This window comes from Mirounga angustirostris, unplaced genomic scaffold (genome assembly GCF_029215605.1).
Source record: "Mirounga angustirostris isolate CCGP_5_RB_7025 unplaced genomic scaffold, mMirAng1.0.hap1 SCAF_10, whole genome shotgun sequence".
Taxonomy (NCBI): Eukaryota; Metazoa; Chordata; class Mammalia; order Carnivora; family Phocidae; genus Mirounga; species Mirounga angustirostris.
Window position 1 is genome coordinate 18,747,328 of NW_026991718.1, and position 13,967 is coordinate 18,761,294.

General features: G+C 42.0%; 1 protein-coding gene and 1 long non-coding RNA gene across 4 annotated transcripts in view; one reads left to right on the top strand and one right to left on the bottom strand.

Annotated features, from left to right (window-relative positions):
* The window catches only part of ATAD2B (ATPase family AAA domain containing 2B), a 160,486-nt gene extending 150,709 nt beyond the window's left edge, over window positions 1-9,777 (bottom strand). For both annotated transcript variants that reach the window (XM_064571913.1, XM_064571912.1), the window contains exon 1: window positions 9,267-9,777. In XM_064571913.1, coding sequence (XP_064427983.1) covers window positions 9,267-9,482 — 216 coding nt within the window. In that variant the 5' untranslated portion in view covers window positions 9,483-9,777. The remainder of the gene's footprint in view (window positions 1-9,266) is intronic.
* Window positions 9,767-12,732, top strand: LOC129046094 (uncharacterized). Of its 2 annotated transcripts, XR_010405458.1 has the most exons (4): window positions 9,767-10,342; window positions 10,487-10,787; window positions 10,882-11,003; window positions 12,416-12,732. It is a non-coding gene; the product is annotated as an uncharacterized LOC129046094 (long non-coding RNA). The 2 variants fall into 2 exon arrangements; XR_010405457.1 differs by having other exon boundaries at window positions 9,767-10,013; window positions 10,487-11,003.
* Window positions 12,733-13,967: the final 1,235 nt, after the last annotated feature.

The following is a 13,967-nucleotide window of genomic DNA, read 5'->3' on the forward strand; positions in this document are numbered from 1 at the left end:
GCCCGGGGCTCCCTGATCAGCGGGGAGCCTGCTTCTTCCTCTCCCTCTGCCACTCCCTCCGTGTTCTCTCTCACTCACTTTCTCTCTCAAATAAATAAATCTTAAAAAGAAAATTAAAAAATAAAATAAATATAAAAATACATAGAGGGATGCCTGGGTGGCTCAGGCGGTTAAGCATCTGCCTGCAGCTCAGGTCATGGTCCCAGCGACCTGGGATGGAGTCCTGCACTGGGCTCCTTGCTTAGCGGGAGCCTGCTTCTCCCTCTGCTGCTCACGCACACGCTCTATCTCTCTCCCTCTCTGACAAATAAAATCTTTAAAAAAATAAAGCTTTAGGGGCACCTGGGTGGCTCAGTCGTTAAGCGTCTGCCTTCAGCTCAGGTCATGATCCCAGGGTCCTGGGATCGAGCCCCACATCGGGCTCCTTGCTCAGCGGGAAGCCTGCTTCTCCCTCTCCCACTCCCCCTGCTTGTGTTCCCTCTCTCGCTGTCTCTCTCTCTGTCAAAAAACAAATAAAATCTTTAAAAAAATAAAAAAATAAAAAATAAATAAAGCTTTAAAAATAAATAAATATATGGGGTGGGGGGGGCTCCTGGCTGGCTCACTCAGTAGAGCATGCAACTCTTGATTCTGGAGTGATTAGTTCAAGCCCCAGGTTGGGTATAGAACTTACTTAAAAAAAATTAAACTAAACTAAAATAAAATACACAGACATATATATACAACAGGAAGATTTGAACAACAAAAAAATTAGGTAAAATCCTAACATGAGACAAGAGAGGCCACCTGGGTGGCTCAGGGGTTAAGTATCTGCCTTCAGCTCAGGTCATGATCCCAGGGTCCTGGGATCGAGTCCTGCATCAGACTCCCAGCTCAGCAGGGAGTCTGCTTCTCCCTCTGTCCCTCAGACCCCCACTGGTGCTTGCCGGCATGTGTGTGTGCACTTTCTCTCTCTCTTGCAAAAATAAGTAAATAAAATCTTTAAAAAAAGAGAGAGACAAGAGATTTAAGTATCAAGTAATCAATAAATCCACACTATAGTATTTCCATCTCCTAATGTTTTCCATCATATATATTTTTCTACACAAAATAAAAAAATATACATTTTTCTCAAGCATACAGAACACTCACCAAAACTGACAGTATATTAGGTCACAAGGAAAGCATCAAATTCCACAAGAGAAATATACAAACTAGGTTATGTGAGTGATGTTCCTTGCTCTTGGATTTATTATGAAGGTGTCAATTCTCTGAAAATTAATCTAGGAATCCAAATACTCTGCCATTCTCGCTGCAGCAGCATATATATCAAATACTTGCCCAATCAAAATTCTAGCTGGATCTTTTGAGGAATTCCATAATCCTTCCATAAAAGGAAATGTATATGTAAAGAATGAAGATCCTTGAAAATCTAAGTCAACTTTGAAAAAAAACAAAAAGGAGGAACTCGTTTTTTTAGGATATTAATATATTTATAAACCACAGTCATGAAAACCGTACGGTACTGCCACAAGAATAAACAGGCCAACAAAAAAGAATAGAGAGATCAGAGCAGAACATATACAGAAACTTGGCACATTATCAAGTGGCAGTACAAAGGACAGGTTGTCTAGAATAAAATAAACCAAAGATCTAAATAGGAAAAATTATTATGTGTGAAAAGGGTCATAATGTAAACATTATCCCTTACTATGGGACAAGAAGATTAAAAGCCACTGAAAACAAGAAAAATTAACAACTTCAGTAGAAAACAGAAAAATGGGCAAAAAATATTAACAGCATCTAGAGATAAATCAAAAAAATTACTACGGACATAAAGAGTTGTTCATAAAAGTAGTAACCAAAGAAAAGCAATTAAAAAGCCAGGTACTAACTAATGATGTACTATACATTGGCTAATTGAACATAATAAAAAATAAATAAAAATAAATAAAAATTCCATAAGAATCCTAAAAAAGAAAAAAGAAAAAAAAAAAAAGCTAGGTATTCCCAAATACTGGCAGGTGTCTGGGGATATAGGAACCCCTATAAACTACTCCTAGAAGCAGAGACCAGAGCAGCAAATGTGAAGTAATATTTAAGTACATGTATACTCTGTTCCACTCCTGGGTATCTCAAAGAAATTCCTATACCAAGTCCTCAAGGGACATTGCATGAGGATGTTAGCTGCAACATATAACATAAAAAGACTGCAATGCACAATTCCAGTGGGTGCCATTCACACAGACTGCAGTGTGAATGGTGCCTCCTTGACTTTTTGCAACATGGCAGCCCTGTAACAGTGAATAAAAGAGACAAAAATGCTTGCCCACAATGCACTTACATTTCAATGCAGTAGTACTTCATAAGTATTTATTGATTGAATGAAAGAACAAAGGAATAAGCAAGCCTCACCACCAAAGTTAGGTTGAATTTTCTCCAAGGTCCTGTCTAGCAAGATCAGAGAACATATCATTTATTTTATTTATTTGTCTGAGAGAGAGAGCATAAAAGAAAACATACACATTGATAAATATCGCCAAGCAGAGGGGAAAGATGGCAGCACAATATACCTCTACTGTAGACCACAATGCCCCAGACTTACTCTCTTTATAGGGATTTTTTATCCCCCAAGTCATCTTTACAATACTGCAAAATGATCTCTCCACAACATGTCTGTTCCTTTTCCTACACCCACACCATGAAATAAGGCAGCAAACAATTACTGAAAAATTGCTATCCAGTATTTCATATCCCTTTAGGCCACTATTCCCTCTTTTAGTCCTAATACAATCTAAGACACAACTCCAGATAGTCTAGTAAAAATCTGTCTATACACAGTATGTAGAGAATTTCTTGACTGTACAACAGCTGCCTTCTTTGCTTTTCCAGATATTTGTAGAAACTACTGATTGAACAGAATCAAAGAATAGTGATAAATACAGATGAGACAGTAAGATACACAAGTGGAGAAAACAGAACTAGATTTAAATATTAAATCCACTTATTACCTACTTGATATTACATATTACCTACTATTTATTACCTATTTGGTCTTCTACAGGCCATTTAACCTCTTTGACAATTCATTTCCTCAACTGTAAAATGGAGGTACCATCACCTGCCTTACAGGGTTTCTGGGATTAAATGAGACAGCATTAAACACCTGGCATGAAATGCTAAATAAACCTCTCCTTATTATGCTACCACCAATGGGCAGAAGAGCAAAATGCAACAAGTAAATACAGCTAAAGTAAAGACTGCCAACATGAAAATCATTTAAAATGAGGCATACTTGGGACACCTGGGTGGCTCAGTCTGTTAAGCGTCTGCCTTTGGCTCATGATCCCAGGGTCCTGGGATTGAGTCCTGCATCGGTTCCTTGCTCAGCAGGGAGCCTGCTTCTCCCTTTGCCTGCCACTCCCCCTGCTTCTGCACTCTCTCTCTGACAAATAAAATCTTAAAAAAAAAAAAAAATAGTAGACATAGTTTTTAAAAAAATAAATAAAATGAAGCATACTTTCCATTCATTCATTCAAAAATTATTTACTGAGCACTATGTTTGGCAGGCAATATTGTAGGCACTCAGGATATAGCTGTAAATATGACAATCTGTCTTTAAAGAACATCAAATATTTCCACTCAAAACACTGAATAAAGGATTAGAACTCATCCCATTGATTAACTATGTCATTCATTTAGTCCCTACTTGAATTGACTTGTCTTATTTGTAATTTCTTATATGTACACTATGTGTATACTTACACCCCTAAAAGTAGGGGCTGTGTTTTTTTTAATCTTCTATTCTCAAACACCAATTATCCTTATTTTCACAAAATAATTAGCTCCTTAACACGCTATTCATTAACAGAAATTTATTAAGCATCTTCTATGTGTCAGATGCTACACTAGGCCCTAGGCATACAGCAACTGAGGGAAAATAAGATACAGTGCCTACCCTCGTGAAGCTTACAGGCTATTCTAATAGAAAATTCTAGGATAGAATTTCTTTTTAAGTAAGCTCTACCCCCAACATGGGGCTTGAACTCATGACCCCGAAATCAAGAGTCTCATGCTCTCCCAACTACGCCAGCCAGGTACCCCCAAGGGAAAAAAACTTAACCAAAGGTATATATTCTACCCCCAGATAAAACTAGAATAACAATCTAAAAATGGAGTAAAAAGTCATACAAAATACAGTTCAAAAGCATCTGAAGTTTAGAATCTTAAAGCACATACTCAAAGTATCTAATAAATACAAATTACAGCCTAATAACTGTAATTTAGAATTTAGATGTCTTTTCCTGCTTCTCCCTCTGCCTGCCATTCTCCCACTAGTGCGCTCTCTCTGACAAATAAATAAAATCTTTTAAAAAAATATTTTATTTATTTGAGAAGAGAGAGAATGAGCAGGGAGAGGGAGAAGCAGGCTCCCTGCTCAGGGAGCCCAATGCGGGGTTCAATCCCAGGACCCCAGGATCATGACCTGAGCCGAAGGCAGACAGATGCTTAACTAACTGGGCCACCCACCCAGGTACCCCTTTAGATGTCTTTTCTATCATTTGATACACATACAACGTACCTCTCTAAAACTGTCTAGCTTATATTTAAATACATTTTTTTTTAAAGATTTTATTTATTTATTTTGACAGAAAGAGCGAGAGAGGGAACACAGCGGGGAGGGGGGGGAGAGAGAAGCAGGCTTCCCGCTGAGCAGAGAGCCCGACATGGGGCTCGGGGCTCGATACCAGGACCCTGGGATCATGACCCGAGCCGAAGGCAGATGCTTAACGACTGAGCCACCCAAGCGCCCCAATACTTACAACATTTTATGTATGGTTTTCCCCCCTAACTTTGTTTTTTGTTTTTTTTTTTTAAGATTTTATTTATTTATTTGACAGAGAGAGACACAGCGAGAGAGGGAACACAAGCAGGGGAAGTGAGAGAGGGAGAAGCAGGCTTCCCGCGGAGCAGGGAGCCCGATGCGGGGCTCGATCCCAGGACCCCAGGACCATGACCCGAGCCAAAGGCAGACGCTCAATGACTGAGCCCCCCAGGCGCCCCCCCAACTTTGTACTTTCATATAAGTTTTTATCCAAAAATCTCAAATGCCTTTTACTCAATAAGTCATTTTTCACAAAATCCTCCCATACCAGAGAGGCATAATATAAAATATTCCCAATAAAAGACCAAAACCCAAATATCAAATCAACTCAGTAGTGCACACAAATGAAATTTCATTGTGTATGTCTGAAAAGAAATGCCAAATATACAATTCAAAGTAGTACAGCACTTCTCTGAAGTGGATCCTTGAAGGAACAGGATCACTCCCCCTTCAGGTGAAGCCACTGGTTTGGTCCTTAGTTCTAACAAGTAGTAATCCTATCACCTGTCCAGCTGGTTTCCAGAGGCTATAGGTTTATCTATACTTAGGTATTTAGGACCTAACAAAGAATGAATGGTTACAAAGACTACTTGCCAGAAAAATTATTTAAGGAATTAATTAATATGCATTCACTTCTACAGGTGTTGTAAGTTTCATCTATGGCCTTAAAAACTGCAAGTCTGAATATCTAGACTACAGAAATGGCCAGTAATTAAATTTTTTAAAGTTGCATTTTCAGTTGGCTACCACAGATAATCCTATAAACTCCATAGCTGCTTTGGTTCAAAACTGTGACAGGGGACATTATTTAACACATTACTCAAGACCTTGATACATATAAGGAAAAACTTGCTCTACTCTGAAGGACTTCTGTTTTTCCCTACTCATCTGAGAGTTATATACATTATTACATTTTGCTCTCAGACTTCTTTTCCATGTTTAACCATCAACTTCTGCCACTCTGCTTGTATTATGTTGGTAAATGCATGGGTGTTGGAAAAGAGTAAGTACAAGGTGATAAAAGAGCATATTAAGGGGGCACCTGGGTGGCTCAGTTGGTTAAGGGTCCGCCTTCGGCTCAGGTCATGATCCCAGGGTCCTGGGATTGAGTCCCACATCTGGCTCCTTGCTCAGCGGGGAGTCTGCTTCTCCCTCTCCCTCCCCCTGCTCCTTCTCTCTCTCTCTCTCTCTCTCAGATAAATAAAATCTCTAAAAATAAATAGAGCATATTAAAGGACCCAGAGATTTTTTTAATGAAATTAAGATAAAGCAAGTTTACCTCTAAAGTTATTCAAAATATTTTGACCCTCTCGACTTAGATGTGGACTCAAAATGTACTATGTAACCTTCCCCAAAAGCACAAAAAGCTAGTGATGAAGCCAAAATCAAACAGGCCTAACAGAAGTAAAAAAAAGAGCTGAAATATTTTTCAAAAACTGCTTTCCAATTCTGTGAATATATTAGTTTGCTGAGAGTGACTCTTTGGTGGAGCAAATAAATGCTAGTTACTGATCATCATATTAACTGACCTAAAAGAGGTCAAACTTTATACCTACTAAACAAACAAAAAAAGCCAGTTATCAGAGTAATTACAATTAACTACCTAAGTCAGGTTGACATTTAAAAAGTGTGGGCACGGGGCGCCTGGGTGGCTCAGTCAGTTAAGCATCTGCCTTCGGCTCAGGTCATAATCCCAGGATCCTGGGATCAAGCCCTGCATCGGGGTCCCTGCTCACCGGGAAGCCTGCTTCTCCCTCTCCCTCTGCCCGTCCCCGTGCTTGTGGTCTCTCTCTCTCAAATAAATAAATAAAATCTTTAAAAAATAATAAAATAAAAAGTGTGGGTACAAGAAAATCATTGCAATAACCTACAGAATGTATCATATGTTTATTTCCCAATTCTACACATACTTGGGGAAAAGGCAAAATTACAGGCACAGCTCATGGTCCTATGGCTTTTTAAAGCAAATGAAGTAACTCTAAACACAGCGCATGAAATCTAAAAAGCATCCCGGGAGGTTGAGGGGAGTAGGGAGAGAAATCAGCATCAAGTGTAAAGTGAAGAACATAACAAAAGAAAAAAAAGGAGGACCTCCTCAATGATGTATCTTATAAAGAGGAATACATTTCTTCCTACAAAAATAAGAGTCTCCTAAAGCAACAGCACGAACAACCCCATTTTCCAACAAATAAGTCATTACAGACAGTAGCAAATGCCTAAAACTCCAAAGACACAGAGGGTGCCTATTTAAATACATGGGAAAGAATACTAAATTCTTGTAATTGATAAAACGAACTTGAGAGGAAGACCTTACCAGACTCAAATCAACCCACTTTAGAAATATATACAAAGAAATATACAGAAATTGCTTCATAAATATATATAGTCCATAAACAAATTCAGGATTATAACTTATCCTCCTTTAAAGGACCAGTCATAGGATTAGTAAATTTCTTCAATTTCTCAGAGAAAGCCATTAGATCATTCTATCATCTACTACAGACGGAAGATAAGTCTTAAAACTGAGAAACAAATATTTTAAAGTAAATCTTCATTAGCCTGTTATTTATGGCCTTTTAAAACATTTTAAAGGGATCCTTGAAACAAAGTTTCATTAGCATCCTTCTAGAAAAAGCTCTAATATCTTTCATTCCTCCAGCAATTTAAAAGCTACCAAACGTTCATTTCTACATTAGATTATTGATTCCTTGCCTTTTAACATCTCCATAACAGCTTCTTGACAAATTACTTCACCTTATTCCTTAGGGGGTAAGGACAGCATGATATCCATGAATTCAAAAATGGGAGCACAAACTGATCAGTGACAGATGAGCTAATTGCTTCAGATGAATTAGACACTGCTCTAATAGACTAGCCATTCATACCATTATACTACAATTAAATGCTTACACTCTAAACATTTTATTTGTACTTAGGTGTAGAAGACAGACCTTTCTTAACTTTATTTCTATTTTAAAATATATGTTAGCTTCAGAAAGTCAATAAGCCTGTACACATTGGGAATAATTTCTACAAAAAGCCAAGTTTTCAGAGTAATTATTCTAAATAGTTTGCACAACTTTCAGATTTAGCTTTCTTATTTCATCTTAAAATCTGTTAGCCCCAAAATAGTCTACTAACAAGACAATTTTTTAAAATATTTTCCAGACTTTTAGCAAAATAAAAGCCAAATATATTTTCAAAGATACAATAAATGTATTTCAGAATAGTACAGTAAAATATATGATGTATTTGCATCAGTTCATTCTGATTAGTGTCTAAACAATAGGAGATACAGAGAAAAAGCACACACAAACCGTAATCTTGTAGACCCCACAGAAAATAAAATATCGCTTCCCTCTCACAATAAATGGTGTGAAATCAAAGGAGCATTTTAAATGAATAACAATTTCCAGCCAAATTACTCTTAGTAAATTAGCCTCTTGCTAGACAGAAGCCATACTCTTTTCTAAATTCATAACCAATCTCGTAACACAAACTTTTATCAATTCCCTTAAAGTGACAAAACAAGTGTTAGCTTAGAGTTTTATAATAAATTTCAAGTTCTTTCAACAACTTTCTAAAAAACTGTATCCCCAGCCTTCTTCAAATGTCACGTTTGCAGTAGTGTGACGATGGTGTTAATTCCCCTTTTATAAACTATTCCCATAACAAAAATGCAGACATCCAAGAAACCATACAATTTGAAGACAGTGGGTACAATCCAAAACATTCGACATGCCCCTTTTGCGACGAGAAAGCTCTACTAGGTCCCTACTAGAACCCTGGTTAGCTAGCTGGTTGATTCCCCAGCTACAAAACCATGCTTGATCGCTCCTGCCTGGAGAAGCGAGAGCGTTGATTTTGTTTTTAAAGTTGGTGTCAGAGCAGCTACAAACTTTTTTCAGCATCCCTGCCTGGCTGCCAACTGGAGCTCTCCGCTCACTTCCTCACCAACTTGAACCACCCCCAAACAGTTTGAGAGTAAGCTGGAGCTGAGACACCGGCAGGAGCTGACACACTTACAAGAAGGGTTTGACACCGCAGAAAACTTTCATTCTCTCCTCCAGCCCTTCCACCCGGGGACTCCGGCCCTCCGCTCTTGCTCCCCTAGAACTCCCCTCGAAGGCAGGGCAAGGACACGGAAAGCATGTCCCCGAAAAGACCCCCCAGAGCCCTCTCCCCCAGACTCCAGTCCTGTTCTTTACACAAAAGAGCCGGACCAGCAAAGCTGTCGCAGCCCTGCCCAGCCGGGTGCCATCCTTCACCGCACCGGCGGACCCGGTCTCCAGCCTCCCGAGCCGTCTCCACTGGAGGCTTCCTGCCCTAACCCGGCCAGACAAAGCCCCGGCGGCCGGGCCGGCACTCGCAAGCCTCCGGACTCGGGCCGCGGCGCTCTTACCCGGGCCTCTTCCAGAGCGACGCCGGCGCCACCGCTTCCCCCGGCCTTGGCGCCGGGGCAGCTGGCAGCGCGGGTCTTGGAGGAGCGGGTCCGAGAGGAGATGAAATGGCTGCTGCCGCCGGTCGCCCCAGGCTCCGCTCCGGCCCCAGGCCCAGGCCCGGGCCCAGGCGACTTGGACCCGAGAAGACGCAGCGAGCTCTTCCGGGTGTTCACCATGGTCCAGCCAGGAGGACGAGGTCCACACCGCGCCCGCCGCGCCCGGGAGAGCCAAGGAAGGCCGGCCCGCCGGTCGGGCAGTCAGGGCCAGTGGAGCCGGGCCGGGAGAGACGAGCCGACCCGGACTCTGCGGAGCGTAGACGAGGACAGGCGAGAGTAGGGCACAAGAAGAGAAGTAGGCGTGAGAAGGCAGAAAGCGGGAAGCGGGAGCGATGCTCCAAGCCGACAGCTCAGACCCTCCACCGGCTTCGCCCTCCTCAGCGGGAGCCGAGCGGAGCCGCCATTTCTGCCCCTTTCTCTCTCGTTCTCGCTCTCGAGCTCGGTGCGTCAGGGATTCAGCGCCGCAGGGCCGACGAGACCGCTTCCGGCCGTGGCCGCTGCGGGGCGCTGCAGGGCCGGCCAGCCCTTTTCCTGCCCGCTTCCCCCTCCTCTCCCTCCGCCCCTCCAGGAGACCCCGCCCAGCGGCGCGGCGTCAGCGCTGGGCGGCCGGGGAAGGGACGCTCTGGGCTGTGTGAACTCTATGGTTTCCAGGTCTGGCCGGGAGTCTAGGAGGGGGATGGGAATAACCAGAAGGGGCTTGGGGACAGGCTAGCGCGCCGGGGTTTGCTCTGGAATTCTCACGCCCTACCGGGCTCGAGCACCCTAGCATCTCCACGATCGCCCCAGATGGCCTGGATGGAGATAGGAACGACCGGCAAAAGCGGGAGATAGACGGGGACCCGGGAAGGCGAGGGCGCGGTGACCTGAGCTGGAATCCCAGAGGTACCGGAGGCAGGACACCGAACTTGAGTCGCACTTTTCGTGGCTGTAAAAATAAGACTAACTATGGTAAAATAGATCTGTGCGGCTTCTGGCACATGGTGAGTTTAAGAAAGAACAAACGCTAGACCCCTGCGTCTGTATACAAGAAAGGGTCGTTTTCTATAACCTTAGCCTAGATCTAAGGCAGAGTCACAAAGAATGAATTCTTTCTCCTAAGAGTCTCCTTTTTTTCTTTTTTTTAGACCTTATTTATTTATTTGACAGACAGACAGCGAGAGAGGGAACACAAGCAGGGGGAGTGGGAGAAGCAGGCTTCCCGCCGACCAGGGAGCCCGATGCGGGGCTAAATCCCAGGACCCTGGGGCAATGATCTCAGCGTAAGGCAGAACGGCGAAAGACTGAGCCACCGAGGCGCCCCCTAAGAGTCTTCTTTATCACTGCCGCCCCCACCCGCACAAGAATTAAGAATATAAAAAGCTGAACACAAAATATAAAATTTCTGATTTAACTTTCAAAGATGAAGAAAATATGAAAAGCTCTCCAGTAAAGTAGAAATTACGTTAATTTCACCAAAATTCTCCGTACATTAGCGATAGTCTATTATTCATTGGGCATAAGTTCTTCCTGTTTGCTGCAGTAAGAAAAATTGAAGGCTCAAGAAAAGTCCTGTAAAAATACCCAAGCTGCATCAAAATTAGGGCTTTTTGGCCATCCAAGTGCCCGGTGGTTCAACAAAACTTCGTCCAGCACTGAATGAAGGTAACTTTTCTGTTTGGAAATAAGTATGGATCCCAGAAAAGCAGGCAAAGTCCACTTAACATTAAATTGCAACATACCACCTGCCACTTAAAATCAGCCTCTTATGGGTGTGGAGGCCTCATAATGAAACCCTACCTGGTTTTCCTGCATCAGTTAGCTTTGTATGAGATCACTGAAGAGAATACAGGTTTCCTACAGAAAGAGACTGGTTTTCAGTTGTATATGAAGTGTCTTGAAGAGGTGTTACGGCATGCAAATTAGGATATAAAGGATTTGTGTGCTTTCCTGCCTTATTTTGTTTCTGTGTTTGTTTATGTAGTCCTAAAGTGAGAAAGCCAGGCTGTGATTTGGGCTGTTATTCCTGATGAGAAAACAAAAGGCAAGCTGAGGGCAAAACACAAGCTGACAGCCCCCAAAACCCCCCATTAAGGTGGGATATGTATATATATAACATTCTTCAGGCACTAGTAACTGCCTAAGAAAGGCAAGGGAAAAACAAATGGTCAACTGATAAATATCCCAGTTATGTAGGACATGAAACTCTACTATAGTTTATAGCTGTCTTCTTTTTTTAAGATTTAAATCATTTATTTAAAGAGAGAGACAGAGCACACGAGCTGGGTGAGGGGCAGAAGGAGAAACAGGCTCAATCCCAGAACTCCAGGATCACAAACTGAGCTGAAGGCAGATGCCCAACAAACTGAGCCACCCAGGTGCCCCATGTTTGTAGCTGTCTTAAAGATTTACAAGAAAAACAGTCTTGGGGCACCTGACTGCCTCAGTCAGAGGAGCATGTGACTCTTGATTTGGGGTCGGGAGTTTGAGCCTCATGTTGGATGTAGAGATTAAATAAATTTTTTTTTAAAAGAAAGGAAAGGGGTACAGTTAGTTGGGTGCCTGACTCTTGCTTTGGGCTCAGGTCCTGATCTCAGGGTCATGAGATCAAGCCCCACCTTGGGCTCCTTGCTCAGCACAGTCGGCTTGGGACTCTCTCCCTCTCCTCCTCTCTTTCTGCCCCGCCCCTTCCCCACCCTCCCCACCGCCCCAGAAATAAATAAATCTTAAAAAAAAAAAAAGAAAAGAAACAATTTTCTTTAAGATTTTATTTATTTATTTGTCAGAGAAAGCACAAGCAGGGGAAGCTGCAGGCAGAGAAGCAGGCTTCCCGCTGAGCAAGGAGCCTGATGTGGGACTTGATCCCAGGGCCCTGGGATCATGACCTGAGCCGAAGACAGATGCTTAACTGACTGAGCCACCCAGGCATCCCAAGAAAAACAATCTTAATAATAGACCTCCAGGAACCTATAGACTCAATATCCTGGAGCCGTAATGTCACCTTACCTCCACAGGATAGAAAACCCTATATATTTAGTCACTCCTCAAAATCACAATGCAACTCTTTCTACCCACAGGTCCTGTCCCCGTGCTGTAATAAAGACACACCTTTTTGCACTGTAAAACGTCTCAACAATTCTTTCTTCACCGTTCGGTTCAACAGTCCCGCATTAATAACCTATACCATTTACTGTCAACAAATGTTTACTCAGAACCCAACTGGTGTTAGGTGCTCCCTGCCAGGCCAGGAAATAGGGAAACTTAAAAAAAAAAAAAACAGCAACACATAGCTTTGGCCCTCTAAAGTACTTACAGACGAGAGAATGAAGAAAACAGGCAAGAAACCAGCAAGCTGCAATACACTGTGACAAAGAATGAGGCACATACCTCTAATTCAAGCAGGGACTTAGGGAAAGCCCTGAGATGCATCCTTTTTTTTTTTTTTTAAGATTTTATTTATTTATTTGACAGAGACACAGCAAGAGAGGGAACACAAGCCAAACAACTGAGCCACCCAGGCGCCCCCTGAGATGCATCTTGAACCACAAAATGGAATAAGGGAATATTATGGACAAAAGAAAGGAAGACTTGAAGAAGATATGAAAGGGTTGCTTCTATTCTTCAATATGACAGAAAATAAAAAGTTGATAATCTTTTTAACTTTGCTTAAAAGTACATGAGCTAGTGGGACACCTGGGTCGCTCAGTTAAGTGTCTGCCTTTGACTCAGGTCATGATCCCAGGGTCCTGGTATCAAGTCCTGCATTGGGCTCCTTGCTCAGCGAGGAGCCTGCTTCTCCCTCTGCCTGCCACCCCCCCTGCTTGTGCCCTCTCTCTGACAAATAAATAAAATCTCTAAAAAAAAATTACATGAGGGGCGCCTGGGTGGCTCAGTCGTTAAGCGTCTGCCTTCGGCTCAGGTCATGATCCCAGCGTCCTGGGATGGAGTCCCACATCGGGCTCCCTGCTCAGCGGAGAGTCTGCTTCTCCCTCTCCCTCTGCCTGCCACTCTGCCTATTTGTGCTCTCTCTATCTCTCAGTCAAATAAATAAAATCTTAAAAAAAAAATGCAAAAAGCTTTCTTTGCTCACATATATACACAAAAGAGATCATAGAGTAGATTTGGCCCATGGGCTGCTATTTGCCAACCTCTGCTATAAACATTAAAGAGACAAGAAATATAATGAACAACTTTATTCCAATAAGTTCCAAAACACAGATGAAGTAGACAAATTCCTTGAACTGAAATTACTAAAGCTCACTCAAAAAAAAATATATATATATAACCTGAATACCCCTATTACTGGTTAAATAAATTAAATATGTAATTAAATACTTTCCCATAAATAATACACCAGGCCCAGATAACATCACTGGTGAAGTCTATCTAATATTTAAGGAAAAACAATACCAATTTTACCCCAATTCCTTTAGAATATAGAAGAGGAAACATAAGTCAGCATCACCCTGATATTGAAACCAATAACATAAAGAAAACACAAACAGCTATTCTTTTTATATATGGGAACACAAATGTTCATAACAAAACATTAACAACAAACAAATCAAATCCACGAATATATAAAAAGTGATAAATCACGACCAAGTGAGATTTATCCCAAGAATACAC